Source organism: Montipora capricornis, chromosome 10, assembly GCF_036669925.1.
Source record: "Montipora capricornis isolate CH-2021 chromosome 10, ASM3666992v2, whole genome shotgun sequence".
Lineage (NCBI taxonomy): Eukaryota > Metazoa > Cnidaria > Anthozoa > Scleractinia > Acroporidae > Montipora > Montipora capricornis.
Genome location: NC_090892.1, coordinates 59,608,873 through 59,623,123, shown reverse-complemented (window position 1 = coordinate 59,623,123; position 14,251 = coordinate 59,608,873). Strand labels below are relative to the sequence as shown.

The following is a 14,251-nucleotide window of genomic DNA, read 5'->3' as shown; positions in this document are numbered from 1 at the left end:
AAAAATCAGATAGATCTACAGTCCGCTACAAGAGAATATTACTCCTTTTTATTACAGTCACGGCGGGCTTTTTGGTCTGGGAGCTAAAAAAGAACCCGGTGAAATTTTGACGAAAAATATTTCAAGCTGTAGAAAAGGCCCGCAGGCTACTCTTAAGTCGTAAAATGTTGGTGAATGGGCCTGATTCAAAAAAATCGTTTTGCGTATTTGATTTGCATTTGATTTAAACACAGTTTATACTTCGTGTTCTTTTTTTAACATTTTGCTCACGGATCTTCGAAGGATACAATGTTGTTAATCGACTCTGCGACTCACCAGTTATCTTGACTTTAATTAGCGACCACAAAACTCTCAGGCCGCTTGCAAAGGAAATTTCATTGCTATCCAAAACTGTGTTCATTCGTCGAGTTACTTGTTTACCCCTCATTTCACCTGCTTTACGCGTGTAGACTCAAATTTGAATATTATTGTTCCGCGAGGAGGCGCCAAAATGCGCATGCGTCGCAGTTGTATACAATTACTAAAAGCAGATTTCGAGCAATGCAAGCGTTATTTTGGTCTTGCAGGCAAAGAATATGGAAGGTAAAAAAGCCTCTTGCGTGCTGCAATTCAAGGGTGAAGCGAAACTTACATCAGAAGAATTTGTCAAAGTCTTCAAGGAATTCGACAAAGACGGTAAAATAATTTTCAACAATACAATACATAAAATGCGTCTGACACGGTTTTGAATACAAATCAGAGTCAACGTCTACTTCTCGTTGGACTTCCTCATTTAGGTAATGGCTTCATCGAAGCAGATGAACTCACCGATTTTCTAGTTGCTCTTCTAAGCGAAACTGGTAACGAGGTAAGCTACAAATGATGTTGAGTAATATGCAAAAATCAAACCAACAGCGATCAAACGGCAACTACAACAATCTTATCAGAGTTTTACTTGAACCTTGCATCTTCTTATTTATACTATTCTTTTACCCTAACGATCTCACAAGTCATCGTAATTTGTCCTTAAGTTTTTCCTTGTTTTCCTGTATTACGTTTGCTTTGTTGAACGCATTTGGATTTAAAACCACAATAAAAAGATATATTTATCTTAAGTTATCATATGTATATTTTACTGCTTAATTTGGACTTACAGTCGACACTATCCTACTCCAAAACAAGTATTCACGGACGACAAATATTCAATTTCAATCTCGAAGTCGTGAAGAAGATACATCTTCCTTCTTCTTTTAAAATGCATTATTAATTTTCTTGCATTTTCACTCAAGTAAATTTCTCGAAAAAGTCTCGTAAAATTTCTTATGATTCATTTAAGTCTACGGTTATTGATTTGCAAACTGTTTTTTTGGGATTCAGTTACGTTTAGCTTCACAATGAATAAGACCTAACCTTGAGTGTCTTGTTACAAGCGCAAACGGAAGAAATGTACAAAAGGGAACCGTATTTATTATTTTGTTTCAAGAAGATACTTTAAGGAGCCTCGTCTGTACTCATGAATGCAGCTCTGCATTATATTTGCCTTCTTGGTTAAAAAAAGTATTTTACCAAGAAACCTGTGAGTCTCTTGCGATCCGGATATTCTCCTTTGAGGTTACTTTCTGTCATTTTCACGTTTATATCTTTTTAATTAAAAGCGGCTTGCTGCGAAAATCCTTTTTTTTTTTTTCGCCCAACCCATGTTCAGAGATTCGAAACGTAAACCCGCACTGACAACACCGTTACCAAGAGCTTCGAATCAATCAAAGCTAACCAAAAGTGATTGAATTTTACAAGGAAACATTGTTGCAGCTCAGTTTTGAAAACAGTGTTTGAAAATTTGAAACAAGAAACAGCTGATGGGCAAGGAGTTTTTCCTTACGACTCGCCCATAACCTATTTATAGTTTTGTCCAACATTAAGCTCCTGTGATGTTTATTCTTATCCGGCCAATAAGGTGGCTAGATCATGTTTTGCATTAAAGAAGATGTAAACGGATTTTTTTCAAGGAATAAACAACTTTGTGTCTGCCAAAATCCTTTGGCAACTACTCATGAAAAACCCTCACGCACATACATCTGATTATGTCAGTCCAGAGTTGCATTCAAATGGAAATCGCAGTAAACTTGAACGTAAACTAAGAAGGGTTTTTCATCATGACCTGAGGGCCTTTCCTTTCAATCATTTAAGACCAATTTGCCGCAATTTTATCTCCACAGGCATTTTTTCTTCGAATAGGTATAATAAGCATATTGGTCAATTGTTCCTTATTATCATTTAATAATAATTGTCATGTTTACTATAAATATTTTACGAAATTGAGACCACTAAATTATTTTTTGGCTTTCACAAAACAGATAAAAGTTTTTTTTCTTGCAGCTTTTTTTGCAAGAAAAAAGTCACTTCATAAATACTCATGATCATATAAATGTAATTGTCATATCATCGAATGAGTTTGTCGACCACATTCCATCGACTTACTAGTTTCCGTTGTTTAACAAAGATACTCTTATCGAATGAGAAAATACCATCCATTAGCTTTTATGAGCTCTCAGGCACCCTTTCGAGATTTGTGCCACGTTCAAAACAATGACGGGAATGGTCGTTTTTCACGCTTACGACAATCACACAATATTGTAGTTAGAATTCTTCTTTGGACTTTCCTTTCATTCATTAACACTAGCTTAGCGCGAAAAAGTTGTTTGCATCTATCGCAGTTACACTAAAAATTCAATACCCTATGAAATTACACAAGAAAGTATTATCATAATTGTGTTGAGTTATCATAATAATCTTGTCGCTTTACATAAGGCAAAACCTTTCAAGTTTAAGATGGTAAATTATTCATTCAAAATTTTTAGCGAATCGTAAAGGTGAAAGGAAGGCTATGACATAGATACAAAATAGACAGGTCTCGTATCATTTCACCAATATTTTACCTTATCAGGCTCTCGTTTGCACAGCACGGATCAATTCGTATTTTTATTTGAATTTTAAAACTATGTTAACTAAAAATTAAGAGACCAAAGTTTTAAGCCTTGATTTAAAAAGGACACCTGTTTATTTTAACCCGCCATTGCTAATTTTAAGATCTTGAGAGCTGGATCGAGGAGAAGATGACGTCAAAGGCTCACTAGTTTAAGAATGCAATGCGTGTGTACCCTACCGTGTAGCAAACCGTGTAGTAAACGGCCTTTGGATAAAAATCAAAGCTCAAAATTATGCCAGACAGGTGTTAAGCTATCTGAAGGAAAAAAGGAAGTGATTTTCTTCTTATTACAGGGGCACTTAAAAAATTTCATTAATAATTCATGAGCCTAACATTCTATCAAAACACCGATGAAACGTCACGTGTATGAGCTTTATATCCTGATAAAACACTTCTCGTTAGTATTCTTTGTATAAAGAATACTAATAAGGCATAGCTTGTTTTTCTTGTATTCTAATATTCACCTCTCACAATTTGAACCATATTTGTTTTGAGTCCAGAGGGACACGCTCTTTGTGGAATGTTTTTTAAGCCGTTCAAGAAACCTCGCAGCACGTGTTTTATCGAGTCTAAAAACACTCGGCTACGCGTCGTGTTTTAAAACCCCGATAAAACACTGCTGCTCGTTTTTTAAACATTACTTTAAAGTTACGAATTAACGTCCCTCCTTTTGCAGGGAAAATTTGACAATTTCTTATATTAATTAGTGAATTCGTTACTATTCGTGCAGAACCCAAATGAAGAGGAACTAATCGAATTCAAGCAGTTCATTCTAGACAAGTTTGATGATAATTTTGATGGCAAAATCAGCATGCCAGAGGTAAGAAAACTAACCGTGATGGAAGCCATCAAGATAAACGTATGAAAAATTGGCTCAAACAAAATAGAACGTATTACTGAGGGATCCGGGAAGAAATCTCGTAATTCCAAATCTAAGTATTTCTTTTCCCGTTTTTTATAGTTTTCTGTTGTTTACCCATCCTCTTTCAGAGGCTCGGGCCCAGAGTGATTTCCTTCACGATCAAGGTGTTTTTGGCCACGGGGGAGGACCCCCATATGTAAAGGGGAGGGATGTTCGTCGTCTCGCTTAGGGGTGTAAATTTCGGATTTTGGTCTCACTTGGGGTGTTCTGGGCAAAACGCCATCAGATGTGGCCGTGAAGGTCTCCTTCAGGGTTGCGCGCGAAGAAATATAAAAGTGTATATTCACACTTTTACATTTCTTCAGGAAGGTGAAATTATGATATGATAACGTCTTTGCCATTATTAAAAGTCACGGTATTTTTCGTTTTTCACTGTTTTAATATGGTCTCTCTTAGGGGTCATTAAAACGCCTGGGCCACGCCCAAATTGGTCTCTTTCTGCGGTTTAATTTAAAATATCCGACAAGCATCTCTCCTCTTCTTATATGGGAGTCCCCTCCGGGGGTTTTGGTTCCATTCCGTGTCAGAAGCCTTTTGCAGTCAATGCACAGTCTTTGATGCCTGCCGATCCTGTTCTTGTTGTGCATTAAAAAAAAAAAACACTGAAAAGTAACGTCGAGTTACATTAACGGATAAGGCCTCAAGCGAACGTTTCCAGTTTAAAAGGACATCGAAAATCAACTGGGATTCCCCTTTATTAATTTTTCTTTGATTAAGGCTTAACTGAGTTTTTTTTTTACTCCAAAGGGGTAAATCCTTGACTCCAGCTCTTTTAAAAGTGTACACTTTTACATCCGAGATTATCCCTGCTCAAACTGAGTTCCCTAGCATGGTAAGGGTGTCCACTCAAAAAACTTGCCTTGCTGGGCTGAAATTCAATTCTTTCTTCTTTGACTTCATTAGTTGGAAAACATTCTTCCAACGGAAGAAAACTACTTGGCGCAGTTTCGGGATGAGTTTCAAGCGAACAAAATGGACAGCGTACAATTTATCAAGGTACAGGGAAATGTTTTGGTAACATGGGCTGATGTAATCAAATCGCAATACGATCCCTTCTAGGATATGACGACAAAAGTATCATGATTTGCGTCTCTGATTTTCTGTAGCGCTTATAGCATCGATGTAATTAAAGGGGCTATGTCGCATTGTTTTAGGGTGTTCAGGGGAAGTCTTAAGTTATTAAAATAATTAATTGAAGCTATGAGTTTCGCAGTTTTGGACGCAATTTTTTTGCAATTACGTAAAGAAGCCTGAAAAAGCCAGGACTTCAACGGAGTTTGAACCCGTGACCTCGCGATACCGGTGCGACGCTCTAACCAACTGAGCTATGAAGCCCACAGACGTTGCGAGCTGGTCATTTGTGGGTTCCAATGTTCCCGTGAGGAATGAATCAACGATGAATGATATATGAAATGAATCATATATGAACTGCGGATATGAAATCAAGTGAAGCTATGATCCGCGCAGTTATATCATTTCATCGTTGATTCATTCCTCACGGAAACATGGAAACCCACAAATGACCGGCTCCCAAAGTCAGTGGCTATTTGAACCTTACGGCGCCGATGAAATGCGGATATGAAATCAAGTGAAGGTATGATCCTCGCAATTATAAACGCAATTTTTTTGCAATTGCGTAAAGAAGCCTGAAAAAGTCAGGACTTCAACGGGGTTTGAACCCGTGACCTCACGATACCGCTGCGACGCTCTGACCAACTGAGCTATAAAGCCACTGACGTTGGGAGCTGGTCATTTGTGGGTTCCAATGTTCCCGTGAGGAATGAATCAATGATGAATGATATATGAAATGAATCATATATGAACTGCGGATATGAAATCAAGTGAAGCTATGATCCGCGCAGTTATATCATTTCATCGTTGATTCATTCCTCACGGAAACATGGGAACCCACAAATGACCGGCTCCCAAAGTCAGTGGCTATTTGAACCTTACGGCGCCTGCTTACTCTTCGTGCTAACGTAAATGCCCTAGTTAGAGCCGCTTTTGATTGTTCTTCACGAAAACCAATGAGAAGACACTTTGTTTCAGGGTTCCCCAGAGCTCTTCTCTCCCGCAACCAAGAGAAGAGCTCTGGGGTCTACATTGATTGGATCGTTATAGGACTCAGCTCTATTCTGTTTAGGATTAAGATTAAGGCATTGTTATACTCAGCAATTTTTCTTGTAACTCGCGATAGCCTATAGAAATCTTGCTGCGACGAAAGTTCTCACATTGCGAAAGAAATTTCCTGATGGGTGCTACTCTTGGCCATTCGGTTTATAAACGTTTCTGGCAACTTGGCTTGTTTTCGACGATCACATGAAGTTAAAGGAACATTTTCATTTGCCGCAAACTGTTGCGAAATAAGTTGGAGGACGGATTTTACACTGCTCAATGATTGAGAAATTCGTTGCAACATGAATCGAAGCGTTGTGGAAAGTTGAACTCAATTGTACTATCCGAAGCTGTACATGTTTCTGCAACTTGTCTTGCCGCCTTGGCCATGGCATTGCAATTCAACTGCTGCGCGAAAATTAGCACAATTTGACGACGCCTAAGGCTTTATTGCTTTTGTTTTATATTTTTTTGTGCTCATTGTTTCCTGAACCAATCACAAGAGCCTCTCTAACACCTGTGTCTTGTCCCTTTTTTCCCTCGAAAGCCGTAATATAAAGAAACTGATAGTAGGTTTCGCCATCTTAAATGTCTAAATGTTGCATTCTTGCAATTGTAATGAAAGAGACTTACATTCTTTTCTACCTCGATTTTGTAGTATACAGAAGATACGTCATCATCACCTTTGTGATGCATCTTTACATCCAAATTTGCATTCGCACTGGCAAAGATCCCGATCCTGTTCGGAGCGTTAATCATTTTCCGAGTTTGAACGCGTCTGCATCGATAAGTACGTCTCTGTAGAAGGGTAATAGGTCCCGTTGCCTTGCTTTCTCGATGTTTTCTTTTAGATATGGAATCACTATGACAGTGACATGAGTGGGTATCTTGAGGGAGATGAAATCGATGCCTTTCTCAGGGACATGCTGCAACAGCAGGGCTGCAATGCAAATACTCAGCTAATCAAAGACTTCAAACAGTTCATAGTAAGATTACTATTGAATTGTATGGCTCAGACCAATAGGAATAACTTTCGTGTTGAAATAGCAGAGAGGGTGACGAAGCAGATCTCTTATGGAATTAGATTCCTGCAGGAGTCCATGGCTAGGAGCGATCAAGCCCTATAGTTAGCTTTTGTCGCGGCATTTTTACAGACCGATTTATTTTCAGCCTACCTTTTCCCACGAAAAGGCAGTTTCGGTCCGGTGACGCAATGCCGTCAAGTTAGTTTCCTGTGATAGGTTATCGGGCCCCGAGAGAGTCTCATTCGAGTGAAATTCAATCCAAAAATAAATCGGTCTATGAAAACTCCGTGACAGGAATATAGGGCAATTATTCGCTCCTAGAGTGGGAGGCGGTGGCCTCATGGTCAGTGTGCTCGACTCCGGATCAAGTGGTCCGGGTTCGGATCCTGGCTGGGGACATTGTGTTGTGTTCTTGGGCAAGACACTTTACTCCCACGGTGCCTCTCTCCACTCAGGTGTATAAATGGGTACCGGCGAAATGCTGGGGGTAACCGTGCGATGGACTAGCATCCCATCCAGGGGGGAGTAGAAATACTCCTAGTCGCTTCATGCTAAGGAAACCGGAGATAAGCGCCGGCCTGATGGGCCTTCTGGCTCGTAAGCAGAGACTTTACTTTTATTCGCTCCTAGTCATGGGTTCCTGATTCCTGTTCATATCAAGATTTCATTTTACCAGTCACATATGTAGATATTTCCACCCCATCTGATAATTTGCAGCCGAGGCAAAAAAAATGTTCTAGGTGTTCACTATCGATCACTTACGTCAAGTCGCCATGTTGGTGAAACGACCGCCATGTTGATTTCTTAAATGAATCGTTTAGGAATTGAGCTTAGCGACATTCTTATTTTTAGTGTAAAACAAAGCCGTTTGGCTGGTGAGTTAAACCAGTAGAACCTGCAGAAGCATCAGTGAGATTGTGTAATGTTGATAACCTCCCACACAGTGTTGAAACCACTTCTCTTCGTCATTACCGCTATCGTTATCATTGCCATTGTCATTACCGTTACCGTTATCGTTAGCGTTATCGTTATCGTTATCATCATCATTCTACTTCACCATGTGATCTTTCTTGCTTTAAGATGGATCATCACGATGACAACAAGGATGGGAAAATTGGTTTAAAGGAATTGTCCAGGTGGGTTCTCAATTGGTCGTTTTATATAGTTTTGCTGAAAACACTGTCAATTGATTTTACCAGTAGTGTAGTTTTAAAACGCAGTTTTTATCAATCTACGGGCGACCTTTAACCTGTAAGGCATTAACTAAAAAATACTCTGTTTTGGTTTTTCACAACTTGCGAGAGTTATCCAAAGCGAAAGTCTTGGGAGTGCACTATAAGTTTCTGTAGACTAGTTATGCCAGTGTTTGATATATAATAGTTATTTGGACGCCCAATCGTTCAACACTTAATACCGTATATTATTATATACTCAACAAACTAAGCCGCTTCTGATTGGTCAATGACGAATGCATAAATCGGTTATAGAGTACAATACGGAAGTTTTGCTATGGAAACAAAGCGATGGAGTGATTTTGTTGAGTATATAATAAATAAAAGATCGTTACTCGTGATGTTTTGAGAGGCGTAGGCGAGTGCAATTTGAAAAGTTTCAAAGCATCACGTTTTGAAAGTTTTCAAATTTCACGATAATTTTCAAATTGCACTCGCTTACGGCTCGTGCAATGTTGAAAAGTTTCAAAACATCACTCGTGCCGATAAAATCACGAATTGCACTCGCTTTCATTCGATTTCCTATACAAATTAACACAAAAGACGTATACGACATGATATATTTTACGGATCCAAAGAACCGGCTCAAGCGGAATGATTAGACTGAACTATGTGATTGTATTCTCAACCGGTGAAGAGCCCGGACCGTTGAACATAGATGAGCGTTAATTAGTACTGGTTAAAAGTGCAAATAACAAAAACTTTTGAATGACCTGAAGGCAACTGTCTCGATCCCAAAGTGAGAGCTAGCGGGCTCCGACGAGCTCGTCATCCATGAAGGATGCCAGAAAAATTACTAGTTAGATACCTAATATGCAAAGTTAAAGAAATTAATATGTATTACAAAGTTATGCCATACATAATTGTTTCCTAAATGCGAACAGTGGTCTCATCCTTTATGTGTATCTGTATTTTCACGCAGCAATCGTTAAACTCCTCTTATGTTAATAAAGCCTTTCATTTTCGTATAACTGGCAGCGAAGAACAGGCCAGACCACACCATGTAACGAGAACAAAAAGGTCTCTACACGTCATGCATTTAGGGAACTTCTTGTCTTATTCACTGTGGATAATGTGAAGTTTCCTACCCATACTGCAATGTAATTACTGTATATTATACATTATTTTATTTCAAATTATTGTTTGCTAGCATTCTGCCAAAGGAGGAAAACTTCTTTGCAAAGTTTCAGGTAGGTGTGAACTCCGTTCATGCTGTAAATTGTACGTTGAAGGCGAACAACAAAAAGGCACGAAGCCAGTTGTGAGGGAGAGTTCTCTATTCCCCACCTCACCACCCCCTCCTCATTGGATTGACTGAACACCACGCAAAGTTTGATAAATACCAACGATGTAGCATTTTTTTCATATTCACCTCACGTAGTCACTGTCCAACACTGATAACACTTAGTTCAGGAGATTAGATAGCAAAGTGGACGTCGTATTTGCACTCCCAGAGTTTTGCGAAGTACGGCAAAGAGGGTTAGGCTAGGTTCGTCCTCCGCTTATGCTGTGAGGCGTAGTGGGGAGAAGCCGTCTGTCGTTAGCCTGTGTACAACGGCCAGCTCTCCGAAAAAAAAAAATCGGAGAGGAGCGTCTGTGATTTACCGTTAGTAATCGTGTTCCGGAATAATTTTGCATACATTATTAATTGATCTACGCTGACCAAAATTTGCGGGGCTCATATTTCGTTGGAGCTAAATTCTCAAAATGGTGGTCAATTAGGTAGATTTCAAACGTGCATTGAAGAGCGTCTCGGATAGTTTTAAGATACCTTGGCTTTATTGCATAGAAGCCCTCTTTAAAGGAAAGGATGTATTTGCAAGCCTTCCAACCGGGTACGGCTCTGATCTTCAGAGCAGCACAGATCGTTGCCGATGAGCTGTAATTTTCCTCGATGTGTTCACATCTCAAATATTCCAGGGCATTACGCTTTGTAGATAGTGCTTGAGAATGGCTAGGCTGGTCCGATCAAGGCGTTGGGATTACATTGACTGGTAAGGAATAGCGGGAGACGTTTTTCGAGTGGACAATCTTTTGAATAGTGCTATATTCACCTCGTGAAGAGCGCTTTCGTTTCTTTAGCGCTGACAACAATTCCTACAAACGTACGTCGAATCAATTTCCACTTTACACTCCATAGATAACAATTCCGCTCGTACTTTAAAAGAAAAACCTCTTTGACAATCAAAAAGATTTTTATTCGTATTTTGTACCGTGCTCAAAGTACACACGAACTCATCGTAAAATCTCAACGGTGGTTCTCACGGTGTTGATGTGGAGAAAAAATTAAAAAAAAGCTCGTTGTCTCAATGATGTAATGATCGATGGGTAGTAACCAATCAAATCATTTTCCACACATTCCAGGAAAAATCACGTGGTATGGAACACGATTATCAACGGTAAATCACAGACGCTCCTCTCCGATTTTTTTTTTTTTCGGAGAGCGGGCGGCTGTACACAGGCTATCTGTCGTTCGCCATCTTGCTTGCATTTGCCATAGATGTGCCTTGGTCGGAGACGATCTCTTAAATCCCATCTATCTATCGCTTCCTGGGTCGAACTCGGGCTCTGGCAGCATTTCCTCTGATGATGTAGGCTTTGGATGTTGGCTGATTTGGCGTCATTCTTGTCACGTGACCGAACCACTTGATTTTCTGCTGGTCTATGTACTCCGTCGCTGGTCTTACTACTACCCTTTTTCCAAAGAAATACACCAAAATGGGTGTCGCAGTTTTAACACTTTCAACAGACTGTACTATTTGGAAGGATTAAATCTATCCAACTGTTACACGTAAACGCAACTTTATTATGCCTTCAAAAACTCATTAATCATTCACGAGCCTATTATCCTCTCAGATGACAGAAATCAGTCACTTGCATACATCTTTATAGCCGGTATAGAATGATAATTCTGAATTAAGCCCGGAGAGGGTTTTGATTTCGGTCTCGGGGAAAATCGGGGTACAATACATAAACAATGAAATCATCACTGAATTATTAATGAAAATATGATTACCGTGATCTCTATATAAAGATCGCTAGTGATTTTTATATAAATATCACTTGTGCTCTTTATTAAATAGTCCTCATAATTTTCATCGAAATTTCAACCATTACAAACTTCATGGCGGATACTTTTTCCCATCCTCCTTCCAAACTTCTTCAAAAAATTAAATGTTGTCAACCAAAAAATTTAACGACTCTGCCGTCATGGTAATGTTTGCATCTAGGCTTCGGATTTTTTCCCGTTCCACGTGGAACCTTGCTTCTTCGTTAGCTGCTTGTTTGTTCAGTCTTCCATTCTGCCACTGTGCGACTATTGAAAGACCAATTTGTGACATATCTGTTGATTTTGAAAAGGATTTTTCCAACAAGGCTTTTTCTTCATCGGCAGTTTTCAATTCTCTGAACTTTCTCTTACGCAGCATTTTTAACCAACCTTCTTCAACCACCGACTGCAACAAAGAAAGAACTGAAGGGGAAAAACATGCTTTTAAAAGGGTTGTCCTAAAATCCGGAATCCGGAATCCGGAATCCGGAATCACAGGTCATTGTTTTACCAATACAGAGAGTAAAAACTCCTAAACATTCATCAAAGCTAACCTTAGGCCTAAAAACGTTTGTTTAATTAGGCCTAAGGTTAGCTTTTATGAATGTTTAGGAGTTTTTACTCTCTGTATTGGTAAAACAATAACCTGTGATTCCGGATTCCGGATTCCGGCTTCTAGGACAACGCCTTTTAAAATTACCATACTGGTTATGAGGTCCACTTGTTATTCTTGTATGCTAATATCTTTCCCTCACAATTTGAACCTTTGTTCGGACTCCCGAGGGACACAATTTTTATTGAATGTTTTTGAAGCCGTTTAAAAAACTCGCAGCATGTGTTTTATCGGGACTAAAAACACTCGGCTACGCCTCGTGTTTTTAAACCCTATAAAATACTGCTGCTCGTTTTTTAAACATTACATATGAAACACCATTGAATGCTTAACAAGATGCACTCATTAATGTGAAGTAATAGGTTATCATGGAAGCAAAAGAGCCATCTAAAAACACTGCATATACTGTTTAAACGCGCGCATCTCAAAAACGAATGCGGTGACCCTCATTTTTTATTGCTGGAGTTTTATTAGCACGCTAATATAAAGCTCCATGCAAAGTAAAAAAAAAAAAAATGCTCTGGAGCGTATTCATAGCCACCTTCACAATTGAGAAATTTTAAGGTGCCTCTAAATACTTTCCAGAAATTTTTTAATAAACTTTGATGAGAGTTTCAACTTAGTGTGCTAATCATTTCCAACAATAAAAGATGGGGGTCGCCGAGTTCGTTTTTGAGGTACAAAATCTAGGGCGTTTTTAGATGGTTCTTTTGTTGCCATGGTAATTTATTACCTTCCCATTAATATGTGCACCTTGTTAAGCAGTTATTGGTGTTTCATTTCGCACCATAACATTGCCTTTAAGTGAAGCATTGTTGTAGAGGTCATCCTTCTAATCAAAGTCCCCTCCAAATTGTTGAAATTGGTTTTAAGTCACCTTAATTGACCGAATGCAAAAATGGCCGCCAACAAATTATTTTCTTTTTTGTTTGTGTTAATTAGCCTAACTAGCCTCGTTTTAAAGCCCAAATTCTTTCAATTTTACGCGGGTAAACGCGGCTAGTTAGGCTAATTAACACAAAGACAAAAGAATAATTTGTTGGCGGCCACTTTTGCATTCGGTCAATTTAGCCAATGATATCCTTGTTGCCTCGCGTTGCCGTCCGTCGTCGTCGTTACCAAGTACTTCTGAAGTGTACGGATGTTGCCAATGAGAAATCACCTGGTTCCCGTCTGTTCACTGCAGTTAAGTGCCAACAGCTGTTGGGTGGTGTTAATAATGTATAGAAACGTGACCATCTGCATGGAAGTAGTACCCTTTGCAAGGAGTAAGGTTCACATGGCGGTCATGAACTGGGCCTCTCTGGTTTCAACCAAGCCCTTGGCCACGAAGATTAGTTCCATCTTCCGATACTTTGATTTTCATCGCTCGTGAATTCAAAACAGACTCCTTGTTAATTACAACGGATCCGAGATCACAGATCTACAGCATACCGGCTGTAAATATTAATGGCGCCTGTCCAGAATTGCTTTTAATTAGATGCATATGGATTTCCATAAGCGTCACGAGGGGTCTCCTTGCTCTTCTCCCAAACTTCAACATCACTTTAAGCTTATGTCTCAGAATACAGACATGCAATTAACATCGCAGCTTCTGAAGTAAAAATGAACAAATGCATTTCCCAGCAAGGATGCACAGTCAGTTAGTGCACGGCCTTGGTGCAAGAGGTCCTGAGTTCGATTCCCGGATCTCGCATCCTTGTTTCGACTTCTTTCCTTTCCGTGTAGCTAAGTAGCGTTAAATACCCGTAAAACGGAGCACTGATGGAGAGGGGGGAGTAAAATGAGCGCACCGTCGACCTCAGGTTTGTCAGTTGAATTTCTGTTACGAGTTATCGACGTTAAATATGGTTACTTTACTTTACTTTACTTTACTTCCCCTAAGCTAAAAATAAAGTTAACTTTACCCTTCTGTTATTGTTGGCAATAAATAGCAAACTCGTAGACTTAAAGGGACGCTCGTGTTGGATGTCAAAATCGGGCTTGCATCTATTTAGGCATATTTCTGGATATGAATGCTGGCTGCAAGGACGGTGATTGGCGCCGCCACTTATTACTGTAATCAGAAAACAGTAATTTCAAATCTAAATATCTTTAGGGGAAGCCAGCGCTATCAAGGGAAGATTTCGACGCTGTATTTGATCACTACGATGCGGTAGGTTTTACAAAATGAGTGCTTTTCGTGAATGTCCTATATGTATCTCATGTTAAATACGAGTTACGCCAAATCATTCGTTGCATTACGTGAAATCATAGTTCCCATATTGGTGGCCATATTGAATTTACTATCTTTCTTATTGGAACTGCCAAACTTCTGGGAATCTTTTAGT

The 14,251-nt window shown here is 39.4% G+C and overlaps 1 protein-coding gene across 1 annotated transcript in view; it reads left to right on the top strand.

Annotated features, from left to right (window-relative positions):
- The first annotated feature begins 494 nt into the window (after positions 1 to 494).
- LOC138022061 (calretinin-like) overlaps positions 495 to 14,251 on the top strand; it is a 16,115-nt gene continuing 2,358 nt past the window's right edge. The window contains exons 1-8 of the mRNA XM_068869089.1: positions 495 to 675; positions 777 to 847; positions 3,696 to 3,785; positions 4,791 to 4,883; positions 6,854 to 6,988; positions 8,108 to 8,163; positions 9,410 to 9,449; positions 14,020 to 14,076. Coding sequence (XP_068725190.1) covers positions 576 to 675; positions 777 to 847; positions 3,696 to 3,785; positions 4,791 to 4,883; positions 6,854 to 6,988; positions 8,108 to 8,163; positions 9,410 to 9,449; positions 14,020 to 14,076 — 642 coding nt within the window. The 5' untranslated portion in view covers positions 495 to 575. The remainder of the gene's footprint in view (positions 676 to 776; positions 848 to 3,695; positions 3,786 to 4,790; positions 4,884 to 6,853; positions 6,989 to 8,107; positions 8,164 to 9,409; positions 9,450 to 14,019; positions 14,077 to 14,251) is intronic.